The sequence below is a fragment of the Poecile atricapillus genome, chromosome 14 (genome assembly GCF_030490865.1).
Source record: "Poecile atricapillus isolate bPoeAtr1 chromosome 14, bPoeAtr1.hap1, whole genome shotgun sequence".
In the NCBI taxonomy this organism is placed as follows: domain Eukaryota; kingdom Metazoa; phylum Chordata; class Aves; order Passeriformes; family Paridae; genus Poecile; species Poecile atricapillus.
The window spans coordinates 12,672,680-12,694,640 of NC_081262.1; the positions used below are offsets into that span (position 1 = coordinate 12,672,680).

Genomic DNA, 21,961 nt, shown 5'->3' on the forward strand with positions numbered 1-21,961 from the left:
TTTTGGCTGGAGGAGGCAGCAGATAAAACCCTGAAGGCAGCAGCAGAGCTGGGGATGTGTCAGGAGAGATTGGGCTCTCTTGGTGAGGATGGCAATGGAGTGAGATCAGCTGCTGGCAGGAGCTGGGGGGGATGTGTCCAGGGCATAATCTCTGTCTCTGCCTGATTTTTGTGGCATCTCTTTATTTATTTGTACTTGAAAGGCTTTTTCCCTGTTTGTCTGTGGTCCTTTGTGCTCGTTTCTGGGGAACAATGAAATTGTGGGGTGTTTTTGCAGCAGTGGCTATGGATGCAGCTGGTGGCCATATAAGTACAAAATATTACCCTTATAAATCATTTCGTCACTTTTCCTCCGTGAAAAATGATCTGTCTTTATCAGCCCCCAGAAAAGCACAAATAGAAAGGACAATTTCTTTCAAATGCTGCTCAGCATTATCAGATGGATATCACAGAGCTCCCAGCAGGCCTGGCTTTGCCAGGGTTTGTGCCTGTTTTGCTGAAAGCATGTCCATGAGAGCAAAGTTTGTTGAAGCCTTGGGTTATACCATGACAACCAGAATTTGAGTCAGCTCTCTTGTCTCAGTGGTGATGGATTTATTCTAGGCCAGAGGAAGTTCTCGTCATCTCCAACTTTCCTGACTTGCCATCAAGACCATTGCCATTTCCAAAACATGTTTTCTGCTCCTTTTGGAGGCAAAAGGTACCATTTGGCACCATTTTGTGTTCCAAATGAGCCCTTTGCTGCAAGAACAGGATGGTTTCCCATTAGCGTTCTTGACAGTCTGGAAAAACACTGCAAACTCCTTAACAGATTCATGAATATCAGGTTTATGGCATCATGTGTTATGGTTTTCTACACCCACCTCTTCCTCACAAGTCCTTGAAACTGTAAATAGAAGGAAGTGTTGGGAATGGCCAATTTGAGCACTGAGAAAAGGCTGGAGCAAAGCTGGCACCTTCAGAGATCTCATCCAAAGGCAAGGATGGATTAGGGCTGACTTCTTCTTAAGTGATTTCTCTTCAGCGAAAAGGACTGGCAAGGCAGGATCATCTTTGCCTTTTCCATCAGGAATGTGTTCTCTTTTATATCTGAGGAACAAAGGAGTGATTGGGGGCAGCTGTAATTACATTTTTGGAATCAATTCCTGTTCAGATCTAACACTGTGACATTATGCTCTTTATGATGCGTGTAATTAAAACAAAGTAAAAAAAACATCTTTTACTTTGCTGTGGCCTGGTCAAGGAGTCAGAGATATGTTGTGCTCCAAGGAAAAGGCTAGAAAAGAGAAGAGGGTGCAAGGGATAAGTGGATTGTTTTGAAAGGAAACTAAAAAGGAGGAGAAAAGAAAACAATAAAGCAGAGAAAAGCCAGAGGCTATCCATGCATATCCCTAGGCACTCTTCTCATTCCAAGCTTATCAAAATTTCTAGACCCTGGTTTACTCAGTTCCTTTTGTTTGGAGTCCAGCTGCATTTCTGGTGCATGGGGGAGGAACCATTTGATTTTTTGTGTCTCCTCAACTCTTGCCCTTCTCTGGGACACCACATCACTCTGGGGGTCTGTCTGAGAAGCCTGGAGCTGGCAGGAGTAGAGCTCAGCAAACATCTCTCAGCTGGTGAAAGGAATTCCTGGCAACACCTGGCAAGTTGAATTTTGTCACACTCTTCTGCAAACCAGAGACCTTCACCTTGCATTAGCCCTCAAAACAAAAATGCAGGATTTTCCCAGAGCCAAAATCACACAAAATAGCAGCATCCTCCTGCCTGGTGACCAGCCCTTGCTCATGCCAGGTGCCTGGACTGGCAGGGGATGAATGATGAGATTGATCTGCCCAGGGAGGGATGTCTCAGCAGGGATTTCCTCGGCTGATTTTATTTGAAAATCTGGTATAATTCTTCCCCAGTTCCTGGAAAGAAGCGTCCCTTTCCACCCCTAACATCCACATTCCCCACGTGCCCAGCTGAGGACTGGTGCTCATCCACACCCTGCCCTTGGGCAAACACAATTTCTAAGGTAACATTCAGGTGTCCACTACTCAAGGCAGATTTTGATGTGCAGCAAAGATGATCAGACCTACAAAGCCTGTTGTGCACCCTAAGGTGCAGGGGCAGAAGGTCTTTGATGGGCTGGGCTATGGTCAGCAGTGTGGCTGGTTGTGATGGGAATGGCCATCCCTTCCACTATGAGGACACACTGGTTGGTGGTGGCATGTGAAAACGGGGAGGAAATGATCCTTGGCTGAATCAGAAGCTTGAGGGGGAACGGTCTGTGAGAGAGTCCCAAGGCTGGTCTTTCCTAAAGACCTCGTTTGGTGATCTCCACTGAAGAAATGTCAATATCATTGAGAATCTGCAGCTTGGTGATGGATGAAAGATTCTTCTGCCTATGCTTGAACTGCAGGACTTTGTTTTCATTGATGAAAATGTGGAAATAGTCCTGGTCAGAGTAGATTTCGACCTGAAAGAGAGACTGTGTTATGTTTGTGGGGCCTTACTGGACCCTGCTTCTGTCATCTCGGGGAGCTCCTGGATCTGTCCACCTACTTAAATTCCTGCCAGAGCCGACACACACACTGCTCGCTCCCACTCTGGGCAAAAAGAGGGAATAATTGGGTTTTCCTTTTCATGATAACAAAATCTGCTGGTAATGCAAAGCCTAAATTGAAAACCAATGCAGCGTCCAGGGATTATCTGAGCTCTGCATGTCCGTGCCAGAACTGGTTATAAATCACCAGGTTATAACAGAATTGCTAACAGGAGATAAAGCCAGAGAGGGGATGTTGTTGAGTATGGTGCTGGCAGGAAAGGCAACGGGGAGCACCCCAATATTGTCTGGGTTATTCCTGGTACACCTGAGGGGACCTGGGGGGTGATGATAGTAAAAGATTTTAAAATCATAGAAAATTCAGGGAGTTAGAAAAAAAGGCTTGGCAAGCCCTGTGAAAAGTAGGCCCTGGGAAATGTTAGACCTCATGCTTGCTAAGATCATGTGAAACTCCACCTGTGTAGTCAGTATATGATAAATAAAATAATTGTTAGATGTGATTAGATATGGTTTAAAGAATCATGACAAACTATGTTAGGGGTTTGAGGGGGATCACAAGAAATAAATGCTTGGGTAAAATCAAAGCATACAATAGAACAATGTAAGTTTAATAATTAATATGTAAGTTATATAATGATAGAGTATAAAAACATATTCAGCTCAAAACCAAGTCTGGTCAGATTTGGGTCTGTGTACCTCTGACATCCAGAGCTCTTTAAAAAAGCACCTTCATATAATCATTCCATTATTGTGTGTTCCTGAACGCTAGCAGTGACACAGGGTTACCTGAAAGGGCTCCTTTGCTCTGAAGGGGAAGGTGTTGTTAACCTCTTCCTGCCCCCAGTGGCTGTTGAGGAAGGAGTTGCAGACAATTCTGGAGCTGGAGAAGCGAGGGTTAAAGTGGAGGGCGATTTGATCTCCAGGATCACAGAGCAAATTAATTTCAAACCTAAGACAGTGAGAGAAAAGGGATGGGGAGCTGTGAATGATGCTTCAGATCCTTGTGAGCCAGGAGAGCTGGGAGCAGAGCATGTCCTTACATGCTTGAGCAGGAACTGGTCTCACCCTTGACCACGATGCTCCATCCAGGACAGATTCCCTCTGGGTGCAGGGCCTCAAACTGCAGACAAGGAGGAGAGCACAGCAAGGTGGCAGAGATGAACTGCCCCACTCAGCCCTTACATCTCTTTCTCTCCCTTTCCCACACAGGCACACTCTTTTTCCCCATCTTTTTCTCACTCCTAAATAATATTAGGGACTCTAAACTGGTAAGAAATCAAGTCTCTATGACATCCAGTTGATGAGGTGGGATTTGCTGTCCCTGAGGTCTTTTGTAAGTAGCTGAGCGTGATCCAAGAGCAAAAAATTAAAGAAAAATTTGAATGCCTTCATTGTTGTCAGGACACAAAGATATTCTGATTCTCTCTGCACCTGAGCAATACAAAATCTGAAGAAGAAAACTTCATGTGATGCTTTGAAGCAGAGGAACAGGTGTAAAGTGACATCCAGTCTGAGCTTATCCAGTTTTACACGGCTGATTCTTCCCACCAGTTCCTGCCTGATCCCTGTTCCATGTGCTCTCCCCATCTCCACGGTTAAACCAGCATAAAATGAGCTGGAAAATGTTTCTTTTTGAATAATTCATAGTTTTATTAAATAACTCATTTTAATAAGTTCTTGCCATTTCACCCCATTTTAAAAGTTTGTTATTTTTTTCTTCCTTCAGCACTCTAACGATCTTGCATTTCTGAGCATCCCCTCTCACAAACCTATTCACATTAGGAAAATTTCCCCAGCCTTGGCAGCTGTGTGCCTGCTTGTCCCTTCCTATAGGTCAGGACTTCAACTCCCCTGTTTCTTTCTCTGTCATGAGTTCCTATTTCCAATGCTTTTTTGGGATATGCAGTTTTTGAGCAGCAGATGAGACATTTGGGCAGGAGTTAGCGATGACCAACCTCATACCCTCCTGCCTGGCTATTTCAGGAGGGCAGCTTTGGGACCCCACATGGCCACAGAAAGGCTGTGACCAGTGTTCACCCCTGTGAGGCACAGCCAGTGAGTTCTGGATTCAAAGAGCAATTAGTGATGGCAGCACCCAGGTTCCCCTTGCCTTGACCCTGAGTTTGTAATCATTACACCAACCCCAGCAGGACACACTCTGGAGAGAGCTGCTCCCTGTTTGCTGCTGGATGCCCCAGCAGAGATGGAGGGCAGCACACAGCTCGCAGCTAAAGCCCTCCAAGTGACAATTGCTACCCCAGTCCAGCCCTGGTATAACAAAATCTGTCCTGTACCCCATTACTGAGCACCGTGAGACTCAGTTTTGCAGTAGCCTGGACCAGATTGACATAGAGTGGCAGCACTGTAAGCACCACCCCTGTGTTATTCAGGATTTCCACCTGTCTGGCCTTTCTCCTCTTCTTTCCTGTCCCCTCTGCCAGGGCCGTGCTGTCACCCGCAGCCCGGGCAGTGCCACATCTGTCCCCAGCGCTTACCCGCAGTGCCATGGCTCGCCAGCCCCGCAGCCCAGCCTGGCTGCAGCACAGAGGGGTTTTATAGCCGGGCCAGGAGCCCACGTGTGCAGGGATTGGCATCACCAGCGGGCTGAGGTGTCCTGTCAGAGCCGCTGGGCACGGCCGGGATGGGGAGCAGCAAATCCCGCTGAGCCCGGCAGGGTCAGCCCGGTCAGGCGTGAGGGAATAATCCAGCCCCGAGGTCCTGGGCTCTGACACCATGGAGCCCTGGGATCCAGAGGGGTCACTTGTGGTTAAGGTGTGAAGGGAAGATGGGGACTCCCAAAGCTGAGGGAGACACCAGGAGTCACATCCACCCCAAGGTCCAGAGCAAAGGGAGGTGGCAGAGGAGAAATGGTGCCTCTGACGGGTCCGGCTTCACCCTGACCATGGCAGATTGCTTTTTCTCCATGGTATCTTGTCTCTCTTTGTGAGTCCCAGCCTGGCCTGAAATGAGCTGATGGCAGCTTTGTCACAGTCACTTTTCCCCCTCGTGGTGCCCCGGGGCGGGCGAGGCTCGGGATGCTGAGCTCAGCATGCCCCGGTCCCGCATTTCCCTTCCCTGCTGCGGACAATACAGGGATTTGGGAGCAGGGTGAGTGAGCCTTTGTCCAATATTTCCTGACACGGAAATGCACCACGAAATGAGCAGTGTTGAAATGAATTTCAGTGATGAGGTGTTTTCACACTGGCAGGCAGCATGTGCTGCTGTGAAACTAAGCTAGGGAAAGGAGGGGTGGTTGAGCATCCCCCTCCTTTCCACAGTGTAAATGTGTTAAAAACGGTAAACACTGTCCCCATCCCTGTCTGCACGGGAGGCTGTGATGGTCCTTGGCTGGGCCTACAGGAATCCATGGCTTTCATGGAAAAAAATCCCCTAAATGTATAGGCCACAGTGCTGGTATTATTTAATATTTGTTTTTATCTCTGGCAGATAAGCTGAATGATAACTGCTATTCCATGCTCTGGTGCCCTTGGCAGACAACTAAGAATGCAATTCAGCAGACATAGAAGCCAACAGCCTCTTTTGGGACTGAAAAGGCTGAGTCCCAGGCCAGGATTTGTCCATTTGGACTCTCAGAAAGCCAAGCCTTGTGAAGCTGAGCTGTGTCCTGGTCTGGTCTCTCTGCCCCCGGCTCTGCAGGAGCTGTGCTGGGGAGCAGGAGCAGAGCTCTGTGCTACAGATGGCAGCATTGGGACGTGCAAGGGAGCCCTGAGCCAGCGGCAGAGCACCGAGGTGCTGTTGGAAGGACGGGGACAGGACATCCCTCCTGTCACTGCTTGGGCTGCTGAAGGAGGATGGACATTGGTGCCTCCAATCTGTCGAGCTGCATCTTTCCCCTTCTTACGGCCTGAACCCAATATTGTGCTTTCAGCCCCCAAATCATCACTCCTTACTCGTTTCTGCTGCCTGCAAGGGACTGCAGGAAGAAAGGGCTGATTTTGAGATACAGTGATGGTGGGCAGCACCAGGCAGAGCTGCTGTCCTGTGTGTAGGAAAGAAGGGGTCTGCAAGCTAAAGTGTCAAGTTTAAAATAATTATTTTAATGGCATCAGTGGATGGGGGTAAGGCTTGGGCAGAGCAGGTTGTGTTCAGGCAAGCTCAGCTCCTTCGCAAAGGTTGAGTATGGGTCACCCCAAATCCAGAGAGAGCCTTTTCCCATCAGACCAAATCAGGGGCTATGATTTCCCCAGTGCACACCTATGTCCATGGCTTCTCCTGACATACTTATCTGCTGCCTGGCAGTATTTATACCTCCTCTGCAGCCATTTCATCTTCTTGAGGGAATTCCTAAAACTCCCCCGTGCAAACAGGGGTCAGCCCTGTGATCCAGCCATGCTGCTTTAGGAATGTGTTACCCCAGGAAGGGTTTGGGATGTTGCTTTGCTGGCTCTCCCCCATTCCTTTTCCCCCAGACCCTGCCATAAGCTGGGATCTCTCTCCAGCACCGCTGTCTGCAAGGGACTGGCCATGTCTGTGCTATGCCAGGGTTGGATGGTGTGAATGCTCTTCCAGGCTTAGTATGGGAGAGGAAATAACTACAAAATCTTTGTGAGTTTAACTTCGGTGCCACAGACTGTGGTATCTCTATTTCTGCAATCTCACGCTGCTGTGCTTTCTGGAACCGGCCAGGAGAGGGCTGGAGAGTGCAGGCAAATCCCTGAGATAAATTATAACAAAATTCACACATGGTTCTAACTCTAACTCTCCTCTAACTCTGGAAGAGTCTGATGCAACACCTGCTGCTGCTCTGGGACAGGGGTCAGTGCTGCAGCCTGCAGCTCTCATCCCTGCTGTAAGGAACCTCCAGGCTCTCTGGCAGCAGCCCCGTGCAGCTGCTCAGCCCAAGCATCCCAAGGCAGCTCATCAGAGAGCACCGAAGGAAAACATCACACCCTGTAAGGTGGCAAGAGAAACAGGGGAAGCTGACACCCCGGCACACGCTGCTGGGCCAGCTGAGCCTCCTGCCCCTCACTGCGGTGTCAGCCCCGCTAACGAGAGCGGGCTCGGTGCTGGCAGCTTCTGGGAACGATGTGTTTGTCAAATTTTCCATTCTTTGGGCTCGTGTTAGCACCTCCCATCATCCTCCCAGTTAGGCACTGGTGCTGGGGAAGGGAAGGGCATGTTCTCTCCCCCAGCAGCTGTCTGGGTAGCTGCTGGGTATGGAATTCTGCTTTTATTCTTGTGGATGGTAAGGAAAGGAGCCTATTTCTGTCCCCAGCAGTGCTGTGAATGCAACTCATTGCAAGTGAGGTGTCTCTCATTGCTCTTTCTCCACCCGGGTGGAAAGGGGGAGGTGATCCCACCCCTTGACAGGGCCATGAACCCACACAAGTGCATCTGAGGCCAAGCCTGGAGCCGCTGCTGTCCCTGGCTGCTGTTCCCCGCTCAGGACTTCCCTTCCGCGGCTTTGAGGAGCAGGGATGAAAGGCAAGGGAATGGAAACACAAAGCGTGCCTGGTTTATTTTATTTATGACTGGCCTCTGCTTAAAAGGAAACCAGTATTATCAGTCCCAGCACCACCAGGCCAGATGAGTAAATGAAAGAGGAGGGTTTCGTTTATGATCAGGAGCTCGAGTTTGCTCTTATAAGGGCATCGGACCAGGCGTTGTCTGCTGCCACCTTGCTGCTGCTCCTGTCAGGGGATGGCCAAACTCAGCCAGAATCTGAAACAGGGTCTTCCAGAGGTGAAAGCCTTGAGGCAGAGAGTGGCTGAGATCAGGTTGTACCTATCCCTCCTTCCATGGCTTGGGGCAGCTTCACGTGCTCTGACACAACATCCCTGCAGCCAGCACATCCCAGCGGGTCCGTACCCATACCTGCTGCACTGTTATCCTGCCAGCCTTGGTGAGCCAGGACTGTCCTTTCCTGCTCAATTCCCCAGGGAGAAGGTGGTAAAACCATGTCAGAGTAGGTCCCTTTGCCCTGACCAGTGACTCCAGCTGGAAAGGAGTGGTGGGTTTGGGGCATGGCTGGTGCTGATCATCACCCATCGCTGCTGCTCTGTGAGGTGCAGGCAGAAGGTAAACACACACCCTGGCACAGGCTGCTGTTTAATGCCTGGGGTTTTTAGAGCCAATATTTGATGATCCGTAAATAATTGCCGTGTTGTATATGCAGGGACCTGATTTATCCTGCTCCTTCCAAACTCCTTGGGGAGACATCTGTCTCCCTCTTCCTGGTGATTGATGGAGAAGGAGGAGAGCTGGCACTTGGCCCTGTCGTGCTCCTCAGAGCTGGCTTGTGGGTGTACTGCTTGTCCCTCCATGGTGGTCTCTGGCTCAGAGCTTCAGCAATGACAGATCCTCAGGGGGAGGGAGGTTATGTATGAACTCTCTGCTCACTTTTATGTTGAGTCCCCTGGTTCCTGAGGAGCGGTGTCAGCCTTGTCAAATCCCCCTTCATCCCCCATTGCTAACTCTTGCCAATAAAGAAGTGCTTCCCAGCGGCTTCCCAGGTGAGGTTTGTCTCTGGGAGCCATTCTTCCTCAGTTTGAGCAGCTCTTATTCCACGCTGAATGATTTACTGCCCCAAAGCAGGGGGGGAGGACGAGGCACATCACCGGAGGGGCTGCAGCTTGGCCGCGTGCTCCGCTCCTGCGCTCGGCTGTGCACACAGGTAACAGCACGACCATTTCCCGCTGATGCTCCCCCAGCCAGCTCCGTGCCAGCCCCTTGGCCAGGGAGCCCACGTGGCAACAGGCCTGAGCACGGCACAGGCAGGCCACGCTCCACGAATCAAAGCCTGTGCTCCTGCCCCGGGCAGCAGCGCGTGGGCTGGAGCCGCAGTCGTGTGCCCGCAGGTGGGTTTGGAGAAGATGCAGAGGAGAGGGAAGCCTGGAGCAGTGGAAAGAGGGAGGGAGGCAACCTGTGAGGTTTTGGGGATGCTCTGGGGTTCAGGGAGCAGCCAGTCATGGTTGTCTCCTGTGTGCTGCAGCCCTTCTGGCTATTGGCAGGTTTCATGAGGACTGTTCGGCTCTGGAGAACATTGGAATTTGTGTAGTCCTGCTTTCTCACCGTTTTCTATTGAGATTTATTAACATGAGGAGTCATAGTCAGGTTCTGACTTCATAAAAACTTTTCCATGCCCTTGTTTGATATCCTCATCTCACCTGAAAACAATTGTCCCACAGGCTGGGTCCTAGAGAAGGTTCAGTTTGGGGTCAGATGGTGACTGGCACCAAAGGAGGAGAGAAGAGAAGAACTCTAAAAATAAAAAAAAAACCAAGACCATCAGTATCACAAACATTTCAGCCTCCTCCAGCCCGTTGCTCAGCCCAGCCCTTTCCCAGGCACAGAGAAGTGCAAATTATGCTTACCCAGGAGGAAGATGTGCCAAGGCCAGAGCCAGCACAGCCCCTTCCCAGCAGGCAGCCAGCCTGGGGAGCTCTGTCCAGGAGCCACTGTCCATCAGGGTGGCAGAGATGGTGCTGCCTCCAACCAGGATGAGCAGTTTTTCCTCCAGGCGGATCACTGGTGGCCAGAGCTGGGACACAATAGATGGCATCATGCCGGGCTCCTGGAGCTGCTGATAGAAGTGGGAACTCCACCCCAAGGAGACCACCAGGGAGCCTAGAGGAGGTTTGGAGGCATTTGTTGGGGAGAAACGCTGTGTTTGGTCAATGAAAAGGGTTTATGGACTGAGAGACTTGCAGCTCTGGGAGCCAGAGCATGTCCTTACTCCACTTCTGAGTATTTGACCCACTCCTTGCACCACCACTGCTTCCTTCTCTTGGTCCTGTTGCACTGAAGCAGCAGCTCATCATCTGCCCTGCTGCATCAGAGGGACAGTGACAGTAGAAGAAGGGATGTGAGGTCCATTCCCCATCCCAGGCTCTGGGAGCTGGTGGGATGACACGGGGTGAGGGGTAGGAAGGACATTTTCAGCCTGGCAGGGCCTGGCACACATCCAAAGGTACCAGTAGCAGCAGGACCCCACACGTATCTGCTTCAGGCCACCCAGTCAAACCCTTGAGCTTGGAGCACTGCTCCCCTCCACGTGGGCTCTGCTGCTGGTGGCTGAGGAGAGGTGCTGGGTGTTGCAGCAGCCTACAAGAGGCAGCTGGGGAGGAGGATGCAGCTTTTTGCTATTTCAGAGAGCAGGGAGGAAGAGGAAGGGCTGCTAACAAAGACCGAAACTAGAAAAATGACGATGATGACAAAAAAACCTTGTCCCATTTAGGGAAGCAAATGCATTTGTTTCCTGATGAGACCAGGATAGCTCAAAGTGAGAGAAAGGAGAGGCACACATTCAAGTTGCTGAGTGGCAGCTCAGTGAGGCTGGGACTGTTTCAGCTGGAAAGGACCAGAGGCCCCACCAGCCCTGAGTCCCTGACCTGCCCAGGGCTGAGAGGTGCCCAAACACCTCTCTCCTTTGCCTGGCTCTCCTCCACCCTCTTCCTCAGCTGCTGTCCAGGAGTAGCTGCCTTGCTGTCACGCCCCAGAGCCAGGAGGGAGCCAAGGAGGTGGTAACCAATGGTACCAACGTTTTTTTGGAGATTTTGAGGCTCACAGTAATGCTGAGGAATGAGGAAGGGGAATCATGGCCTTCCCTATAGCCGAGTCTCCTGCTGCCCATCCTGCTGCCAGCTCCTCTGGAGCTGGAGGAGCAGCAAGCCCACCTCCCCCTCATGAGCTCTGCTCCTCTCTGCCCCTTCCTGCAGCGAGGCTCCCTGACCCTGCTCCAGCTCCTCGTTCACAGACAGTGAAATTGTTCTTCTTGAGACAAACAAACAGACAGCCCCTGCCCCAGGGAGCCTGTGGTCAAGACGAGGAGATGCCATATCATTTGGTTTCTTCTCTATTTTCATTTTGGCTTTTAGACGTGCAGATGGGCTCCAGCCACAAAGTCTGGAGGCAAGTCCAGCTTCCAGCAACTCCTGGCTTGGGTGGAGGCTGAATCCAGGCTGTTGATTTAGTCCCTCTCTATTTCTGGTGCTGGGTTTATACATAATTTGATTCTATATAGTTATGGATAGAACCAAGTAGAGCGTGAGAATTTCAGCACGGGAGGTGAAGGGATGCTTTATGAATGAAACATTTGTTAGTGCAAGGTTTCAGCAAGAGGAAGGGACACAAACTGGCAGGAAGAGCACAGCGTGGGGGGATGGAGGGGTCCAGCAAGGGGTTTAATCCACAGAAGGCTCCACCCAGACCCACCCACGCTTTGGCTGCAGTTTTTCTGCTCACAGAGCAGCTCTGGGAATTGGGGTTGAATCCCATCTGCATCTCAGTAGCAGCTCAGGAGAAGCCAAGGCACGCTCAGGAGCTGAGGACAGAGCTGCAGCTCCAGAATGTGCTGTATCCATCTTCCCTGCTCCTGCCATGGCTGATGGTGGGTTTCCAACCCCTCAGGGCTGTGGAGCAGGCTCAGAGGGAAATGCCATTTACTGCAGCCAGGGGCAAAACTCCTACTGATGGAAAAGGACAAGGACTGCAGGGGTTTGGCCTCCATCTTCAAGAGAGATCTGTGGTAGCTCTGACCTGCCTCAGCACTTCATCAATCCTGTTTTGGAGTTGATGTGGATCATAGCCTGGGGAGATGTTATCCGACCATGACTCTGCTCCTCACATCCTCTGCCGCTACTCCTCCTCCTCCTTTAGATCTGCCTGATGGGAGAAATTATCTTATTTTCTGGAGCTTTTACCAAACTGCAAGGGGTTTTCCAAAACATCTGGAACAGCTCACGGAGCTGGAGTGGAGTGTAACGCTGAGGGTGGAAATAGGGTCATGGAAACGGAGGCACCCTGTTAGATTAATGCTTGGGAGCTTTGGGACGGGCTGAGTTCAAATCCTCACCCCACTCACAAAGGAAAACAGCTGGCAAAGAACAGTGAGACCCTCTCCACAGCATCACTGCCTCTGGGTCCTGAACCAGCAGTGCCCACCCCAGCACAGGGGTGTGCTCTGAAGGGCAGCATCGGTGTCTTGGTGTCCCAGACCCAAACCCTGCTCCTCAATTCGGGCTGTGGGAGGAGCTCTAGAAAGAAGCCAGCATTTTACAAAGGGCAATGAGGCCCCTTGGGTTATTTGGAGGCTGCCAGCTTGGCATCCATCACTGCTGAAATACTGAGATGGCTTTGAATAAAAAGCAACATGTTGTTAATTAAAAGAGGGGTGTAACTGATGCCAATCCCAGAAAATGATGAAAATAGACCTCTGCTAACATCTTCATTTCTACAGGACTAGGATTTGGACTGATAAAGAGGATCTTGTCAATGCCACAGCCCTGGTTGTGTGGTTTGACTTGGCGTCAGGCCGTGGTACAAATAGAGCTGGAGTGGAGTGTGCTGCTCAGATAAACTGATAAATTCTAACAATGCAAAGCCATCACAGCTCACCTGATGGGAGGACAAGTGGGGCTGGGAGGTGAAGCTGCCCTGGGGAAGTGTGTGAGGTTCACAGTGGGGTTGCAAAGTGATTGGTTCTTGAGCCTCCCCAGTTTTACCAGTTTTTTCTGGTGACATTTTTAGACAGCTGCTAAAAAATAAGCCAGATCACTCAGCTTGGTGCAAGCCAGAATGGTCTTTTTTAGTACAACCACAAGGAGATTCTAGGAAAAGGGAAGGTGTGATTTATAGGATGGAACAACCTCCTTATTGGAAAGGAAAATATGCAAAATCCGTGGCAGAACCATGACCCTTAGCTTTATTTCAGTGGGACAACCTCTAGAAACGTTGCTGTGGTCCCTCAGGGGTAATCCAGGCTCCCAGGGCCAGATTTGTGATTCCAAAGACCTTCAGTAACTCTGACTGTGCCCCATCAGCTGTGGGGCTGTGGTGGGCTGAGGATGGAGGGTGCATTTCCTGTGCCTGTGACAATGGGGTGAGAGCAGGGAGATGTCCCCAGCTCTGGTGTCCCCTTGCCAAGAGGAGGGTGGCACATTGGGAGTGTCCAGGAAAAGTGCCCCAGGAATGATTCAGGGCCTGGAAATGTTGCTTGTGCAGACAGGGTGGAGAAGTTCAGTTTATTTTGTATTATTTTTTGTTATTTATTTTAGCACAATGTATTGAAAAGTTTTGGCTGATGGATGATGATATCCCTAAATATCAGGATTGAGAGGGAAGAGGGTTTCCTGGGCCAACAGGAAAACCAGGATAAGATCAAATGAATGAATACAGAAGGATATAACTTTGGGCTGGAATGAACACTGAGGTCATCTGAAAAATTTAAATGGAGACTGGAACACCCATCCCCCTGCACTAACTGCCATGAAATCTTTTAACTTCTGCAGAGAATATTTGGGAGCTCGGGGTGAGGGATTCTTGCATGCCACAGCTCTGCCTCCACCTGTCAGCCCACAATAGGCTGGCGGGTTTTAAACCCAGATTTAAACACTGATGGCCTCAGGCTTTCCTATCCAGGCAAGAAAACAAGCTGTGAAAAAAGTAAACATGTCACTGAGGTATTTTCCTTTCAGATGGGTTGATCTTTCCGAGCTCAGAGAAAGGACACAAGGAAGCTGCTGTCAGACACGAGGATACCAGCCTTGACTTCACAAATATTTGAATAATATTTGCTGAACTTTATGTGTTATTCCAGAAGAAACAAAAAAAACCCAAAAAAAACCAACAAAACAAAACCAAAAAAACACCAAAAAAAGGGAAGAGAAAAGGTTCCACTGAACTCTGCCTGATGTGATTCCCTCAGGTAACCTCACTGCTCACCCCAGGCTCAGCAGCTGCCATCATCACCAGCTGTACTTGTCCTGGCACACCTGGATGGGATTTTTGTGGGACCCAAAGCCCCAAAAGGGGTGGTGACCCATGGGCTATTGTGCCTGGCACAGCACCACGAGATCCTGGCCCATCTCCATCAGGCCCACAGACAAACATGGAATGCTGCCCCAGGGATGGGCCCTGTCCCTTGCTTAGTGCACAGGCAGGACATTGTTTATGTAGGACCTCCCTCAAGTGCCTTTGCTGCTGAGCTCCCTCTGCGGTTTCCTGTGTTTGAACCCCTTATCACAGCCCTGCCGCCACAATATGTGCTCAGGAGGGTGAGTTTTATGGGTTGATAAGGTTTTATTGCAGCCAGACTTATTGATGGATGTCTGAAATAAAGGGGTGGGGAGCCTGAGGAGATGGCAGCTCCAACTTCTACTAAACTCAGTAGTCTGGACACAAGTTTTAAGTTTTCCCAGGCAGTTTCAAGTCCAGTTGAAGCATAGCTGGGAAGGTCCTTGTCAGAGAGCTCCAGGGCAGCTGCAGTTTGTACCAAGGAATTGGGTTTCACTGAAATATTTGTTTCCATCCCCTGGCAAGAGGAAGCAGCCACAGGAATGCAGTACCCTGTCCACACCTCAGCCCTACAATACACCTCAGGAACCCCACAGAGCCCCAGAACTGTGAGGGCTCCCCACTGCACCCACTGGGCCATCTCACCAGGTGTAGAGCTATTTGCACCCTCCTCTGCCTCAGTTTCCCTCTCCACTCCACACATCTCCATCACAGCTTTCCCTCCAACTTGGCCAAGTTCTTCTCCTGGCAGCAGTTTGCATGTAACTTTTTCTCTTCCTTAGCATCAGATTAGAAATAAATTAAACTGGCCAGTAATGACTTTGGCAGGTGCTGACTCCTTCTGCACTTCAGCTCCAAGTGTGCCTTTGTGTGCGTGTGTGTACAAGCGACGAACAATGATTAAAGAGGCTTTATTAGTCCCATGAATAAGCTATAATAGGAAAAACCTGTGTCCTTCCTGCCAGTGAGCAGCATGAGGAACAGCTCTAGGAGTGCTCTGGCCCTGCTCTTGTGCGGAGAGCAAGGCTGTGGCCACATTTTAGAGTGTTTTCTGATCTCTTTTACCCCAGGGAACATGCAGGGAATGTAATGTCAGACATGAAAATGGTTGTGTGTGGTCTCTTCAGGCTGTTTGTGGTGCCATGTGTCTGCTCCCTGCAGGAGTGGCTGTGCCCTGGGTGCTGCAGGGGAGTGGGGGCTCTCTCCACTCTGTTCTCTTCCACGAGCTGGTGGCTTAACCTGCCCCTGCTCGTGGGGATGGTGGTCCTTCCAAGGACACAGGGTGATGTGGAGGCTGCAGTTCTTGGGAAAGGATTTGTTTGCAATGACTTGAACCAATCTTCCCCTAAATCCATGCTGTGAGCTGACCTCCAGCACAGAAAGCCCCACAGCACTGCCAGGGAGCCTGGTCTTCCTGATTTATCCATCAGTCTAACAGAAGAATTACCTTCTTATAAACTTCAGCTTGCTCTTACCCAACCAGAACCTTTCCAGAATGTCTTTTATTTCTGAGATGGCAGACATTAGGACATTCCCCTGGCTGCAGGCTGAATTGCAGAGCATAAACAAACATCTTCAGGACAGATATTGTCAGGCACTGGCTGTGGCTGTGCTGCTGGCTTCCCTTGATCCCAGGGATGTGTGACTGTCTTGGACCCACCACCATGGAAATAAATGAATTAGGGACTTCTGGGACCTGGGATGTGCTGTGAGGACAGCAGGTCACAAAAACAAAGCTGCCCAAAGTTACTGCTGCTGTCTCTGCAAGAAGGGACCAATTATTTCAAGTATGCTGGGCCAACAGATACAAACTGTGGCCAGACACAGAGCCTGCCCTGTGGGTGTAAATCTGCCAGGGGTCCAAGTGATGAGGAAAGGGCTGATTTTTACATTTTGGTTGATTCCTCTTCCCAGCACAGGGCTTTAAGCTGGTGTCTCATCCCACATGATGCATCTCATCAGAGCAAATGCCCTGCACTTCTGCCACGCTGCATCCAGCCAGGGTTCTGCAGAGGAAATTTCTGTGAGCAGCTCAAATATTGCAGTAAAGAGAGAAAACAGAGCAAGGTATTTTCTTTCCTCCCCCATACCTCCACTCCCGGGGCATCCCTTCAGAAGCTTCATTAATGCTGGAGGAGGCAGAAGGCAAACACTGGGCTGCCCTTTCCCCTGTTCCTGCCGCTTCTGAATCACACTGGGCTTGCAGAGCTTCCTGCAAATAATGCCCCCCTGGGCCAGCCAGCCCATCCCACCCTCCTGCAGAACCCAGCACTGCCATCCCTGCTCACATACAAAGGAGGTTGCATCATAACTGCTTTTTAAACTCTGAGGCTTTTGAAGTCAAAGCCAAAGTTTGTTTTTACGCCTGATTCGAGCCAAGTCCCTTGTTCCAATGTTTACGAGAGTCTCTTTGGTTAGCAGGCGCTCACCTCACCTTTATAACAGTTGGGTTATCTCAGCAATGTTTGTCCAGACTGGCAAGCATCTGGGCTCTTGAAGAACTGAAAATCAAAGGAATCTGGGCTCTAGAAGGACTGAAAATCAACGTCATGAGAGACACCAAACAACAGCTCTACTGGAAGACTTCCAGCTCTTTCTTCAGCTGTGGCTGAGATTATCAGGATTCCCTGGAGGAGAAGAGACATATTTTGAGGGTAGACATCCTTTAGAGGAAACAGGGAGAACCTCAAAAACAGGGTCTTGAAGTTCACAGGGTAGGGATGGAGTCAGCTGCACCATCACTCATCCCACTGAACCCCAGCATCACTCACATTCCCTGCATCCATGGTGCAGGAAAAAGATGCTCAAACTGGGTGGCAGGGGCCCCCAGCATTCCCAGGAGCAGTGGGTTTGAGCAGGGAGTGACTGTTCCTCCACCTGTGGGCTCATTTTGGAACTGTGTCACCACAGTGACAGCTCCAGCCACGGCGCCTCGCTTGCCGGCACTCGCAGGATCCCTGGGATTGTGTGTTCTCTGCTGAAAATTTGCAGGGCAGCAGCTCACAGACACCACCCTGTCTGGTCACAGCATCCCGGTTTTCCCCAAAATCAGCCAGCCAGGCCGTCTGCTTGGAATATGCATCGCGACTGAAGGGCTGAGGCTGAGCTGGCAGCAGAGGGAACCAGCACCGCCAGCAGGAGAGCCGGGAATGGGCCGGGTAACCTCAACCCAAATACCTCACCCCGGGCATGGAGCAAAGGAGGCGTTCCGGGGAAATCTGGGCCGGAGGATGAAAAGCTGAGTGGTTAATGCAGCGTCTTCTCCCAGCCGACTTTTCCAGTCGCGGCTTGCACGGGCTTCCTCACGGACATCTGGCAGATGGGCCAGGAGAGGAATGTAATGGGTTGTGCAGATGGGAGGTGCCGCGCTCAGGTTGCAGCCGTGGGGCAGGGAGGCAGTGTTTTGTTTATAAACACAGGCAGGATGACTAAGATAAGAAAGGGATGGTAATTAAATTAAATTAAGGCTCTGGAAGTCGTTAGATGAGCCTGAAAACATCAGCAGTCGCTCGAATTCCTGGTTCTGCAAAACAGGGGCTCACTGTGATGGAGCATCAGAGGGTGACGGGGGAGCAGGGGGCTCTTTCACCGGCTCAGCGGGGAAGGGATGGACACAGTTATATCCAAACAGGGGGACAGAGGGGAGTCAAGTGAAAATGAAACACCAGAGCACCGGGGGGGGAAGGCAAAGTCCACAAAGGTTCTTCCCGTTCCCCTGGGAAAAGCATTCCCAAGCATGGATGGGGAACTGAGGCGCGTGGGATGAAGGGACAAGGTTCCCACCCGGATTTTGGTACAGATGATGCAAAGAGCAGAGTTTTGCAGAAGTCATTTGTGTTGTAAACGCCCCTTCACATCCAGAGCATCTCTGCAGGTGGTTTGAGCCTCTTGGTGAGAAGTGGGCTGCAATCAGGTGAGCGGGGAGAGCAGAAAGGCAGCTCTGACCCAAACTGTCCGGGAGGCATTTCTTGGCTGAAGGAGTGGCAAAGCCTGTCACCCACTGACCGGGGGATAGGACAGGTTTGGAGAAAAATTAGTTAGGAATTGTGGCAGCTGAAGTGCAGGTTTTGGATGGGTTTATGTATCCAGCATGGAGGCTGCAGCTGTACCTGTGTCTGATACGAGAAAATGATGCTCAGAGCTGAACAAACCCACCCAGCGCTGGGCTCTTGTGGCTTCTCTTCCCAGGGCTGCTGGTTTGCTGAGAGATCCTGTGCTTGTTTATTTTTCTCTCCTGCTTGCAGTGGCCCTGATACACCTCCAAACCTTAAATGCTTTCCCTGCTGCCCACATGGGGTGAATTGGTCCTGGGAGCTTTCATACCTCTTTGGGAAGAAGGATGGGCTGAAAGGTCCGGATTCTGCAAGGCAGGCAGAGTGGGGGGCCGGGACAGCTCAGGAGAAGGATGTTTCATCAACATCCGTGACCCAGAGACTTAGGTCTGCTGCAGTCCCAGCTTGGGAACCTGGCCCCAGAGAACATGATGTAGAGACATGTGCTTTTTAGCTCAGGAGGTCTTTCAGCCTGCTCTCCTGGTGCCAGCCCTTTGCAAAGGGCTATTGAGAAGCATGGAGGAAATACCAACAGTCCTTGCAGCATTAATCATGGCCAGGACAATGAAAGCAAATAAAAACACCCTTGGCTGGATCCTTGGAGAGGGCAAAAGACTCTTTTCCCACCAAGTGTTTGCAGGGTGGTGGTTGGTCAGAGCTGGGCTGAGGGAAAGGTTCTCTCTCATGCAGGTGTCAAGGGGAGAGCAGGTAACTTACTGATGGCTGCATATTTCTAATTAGTGAAGTAAGGATCCATGGCAGCCCTCAGAGCACCCTCACGCCAGAGCGTAGCACGATCTCTAATCTCAGCCTGAGCCCTGGGAAACCATCAGCTCACACCCCTGTCAGAGCCTGGCCAGGCATCAGGAGCTGCAGGAAGGTGACAGCTTGGTGTGATGCTGATGAAGAGGGAAAGACCACCCTGGAGAAGAGGCTGGAGCAGCCAGAAGGATGCCTAACAGCTTTTAGGGATGAGGTTGCTCCTGCAGCCCTGTCAGTGTGGGTAGGTACCTCCTGTGGGGCAGCCAACACACCCCCACAGTGGATTCACTGGTTTGTGCTGACAAATCCTCTCCTCTTTGCCCAACAGCCCCCAGAAGGCTTTTTTCCTTCCCTGGGGGCCGCAGGGAGCGGGCTGGCAGCTGGAAGGGCTGGGAGCCGTGGGCCCAGCACGGGCTCAGGGCCAGCATTGCTCCGCAAACAGCCAGCATCGGTTCAGGCTGCTCGCGGCACGAGCGTGCCAGGGCTTAGGGATGCACGGCCCAGCAGGGCTGAGTCTGGCTCCTGGCACGGGCCAAGTGTGCAGTGGGAGCTCAGCATTCCCTGAGGAGCAGGAGGCACAGATCCAGAGCTCCAGGTCTGCTCCAAGCCATGACCACAGGTCCCTGCCACCCCTTCCTGGTCAGTGGGACACCCTGAAGGAGGTTTCAGCCTCACAGTTCTGTCCTGCTGTGGTTCCCAGGGCAGGCTGAGCTCCCCATGCAGCTCCCTGAGGAAGAAGCCGATTTTCCAACCACCGTCTGGGGCTTTGGGGGGAGCATGTGCCAGCTTTCGTCGTGCTGATCTCCCCAATTAGTCTCCCATCTCCTTTTCTCCTCTTCAAAGCACTAAGCATCATTAATCTGTTTGGGGGATTAATGCCAGGCTGAGCTGGGGAGGACGGTCCCGGCCCTCTCACACACACAGCCCTGCACACTAATAGTTTTTGCTACCCCGTCACAGCTGTTAAGGCCACAAAAGCCCCGAGTAATGTGATCTCCCAGGGCCCTTGTCCATGGAGGCCCAGGCACCCTGGACCCTTTTGAAGGCAGGAATGTGGCTGAGCATGACCAAGTTTGTCCCAGCGATGGCCTTGTGCTCTCCTTCCCGACCATCCAAGCAGGAGTTAACTATGCATGAAGAATTGGATCAGCCCATGGGACAGCCAGCCCTGTGCCCCCCTTCTACCCTCCCAGCTCCCATCACCACAGAGTGCCTCAAGTTCAGGGGTGAGTGGCCCAAGGCCCAGGAGAGTGTGTTGCAGGCACTGATGGGCACAGAAGGGTTTAAACCAAATTTAGGACAATAAGCTTGGCATAGATTCCAGACCCTTTCCCATGATTGTTTTCTCAGGAGTCAATGAGTTGGACACACGCTGCAGGAGAGATCTGACATAGCAACAGGCATGGGCCATGGAAAATGGACCAGGTTGTTTTGGGATGCAAAATGCATCCCTGTGCATCTCTTACCAGGACCCAGGGACTTCCCCAGGCTCTTAAACGAGTTGGGCACTGGCCACACACTGGTGCTGGTTGCTCTGGGGGTTGTGGGAGCCTTGCTTCAGGTCTGAAAGTTCTTTTCTCTTATCCCATGGCAAGGGTCAGAGAAGAGTGCTCGCTCTGAGTGCCCTCCCTGCTGCCCAGGGAGGTGGGTACTGGGGTGCTGTGCCCATGAGGAGGGAGCTCAGCTGTTGTTTAAAGCACTGTCTGCTGGAGACACTCCAGTCTGGATTTCAAAGCAGCTGCCGGCTCTTTCCTTGGATCTGAGGTGGCTCAGTGGGATTGGGCAGCTTTGTAATTTGAAACAATGGGGTTAGGGGGGGACTGTGCCGCTGGCAGCCCCAGCCATACAAGGAAAGAGGATCCCACTGCTTGCACAGCCCCGCATTCCCCATCCTCCCCCTGCCCCAGCCTGGGACAGGCAGCCCCCAGCATCATCCAGAGGCCCCCAAAGCACCCGATGGCAGAGGCCAGAGGACACTGAGATGGGCATCAGGCACAGCTGGGTCCTGTCCCTCCTCATGCTGTTACAGGTTGGCTTTGGGTTTCTCTCCCTCTTGTTTTCTATATGGTGCTGAAACTCTACGCCAGGGTGGGAGATGCTCGGGGGAATTTGCAATGGCAGATGGTGGGGAAAAGAGAAAAGGACAGAGCACACTGCCTGTGGGCATGGGAAAACAACACCGGGAGGGAGTGTGGAGTGAACAGCCAGAGGTGGCCAGCCTGAAATGAAAGCTTTTAATGCACAGGGCTTTCCTGCCTTCCCTACACACACACACCTGCAGGCCAGGAACAATCCCGCTCCGGATGCCTTTTTCCTTTCTTTCTATTTCTTGCTTTTGCTCTCTTCTTCCTCTAAAACAAAGATGTTTCTCCAGATGCACTGGTCCTCATCCAACAGATCCCTTTGTCTTGTCGCTTTGAATTATATTTTCTTTGTCTGAATTTGCCATCTTCCCAGGCTGAGCACTGGATGTCTCATTAGGAGGGAGATTCTGGTCAGCGGTGCCAAAACTCCTCGCAATGCTGACACAGAGGGATCCTTACTGGAGTGGAGATGCTAAAAGCTAAATCTCAGCCAAGGGAAGACTGTAGAATGAAGTCAGAGTGGAGAGATGTCCAAAGGGAATCTGGAAACTTTGGGATGATTTTGGGATTATAAAAGGCATGAAGAGACATTACAGGAGCAGAGCCAAAAGACTTCTCACCCCAAACATATAATTTCCCATGCCAGAAGTGGCGCAGTCCCCTGGCTCTGTGGGGCCACGTGAGACCCCTGTGGATGCTGTCCCCAGGGAGAGGCACAAGGGCTGCTCTGGCACAGGCTGATGACAGCTCCTGCTGTCCCTGCTC

At 51.3% G+C, this 21,961-nt stretch overlaps 1 protein-coding gene across 1 annotated transcript; it reads right to left on the bottom strand.

Moving 5' to 3' along the window:
• Positions 1–2,295: 2,295 nt before the first annotated feature.
• On the bottom strand, positions 2,296–5,279 carry GRIFIN (galectin-related inter-fiber protein). Its single transcript, XM_058849977.1, has 4 exons — positions 5,040–5,279; positions 3,585–3,664; positions 3,331–3,493; positions 2,296–2,457 (listed from the first exon to the last, which is right to left on the bottom strand). The coding sequence occupies exons 1-4, from the start codon at positions 5,277–5,279 to the stop codon at positions 2,296–2,298; spliced, it is 645 nt and encodes a 214-aa protein (XP_058705960.1).
• Positions 5,280–21,961: the final 16,682 nt, after the last annotated feature.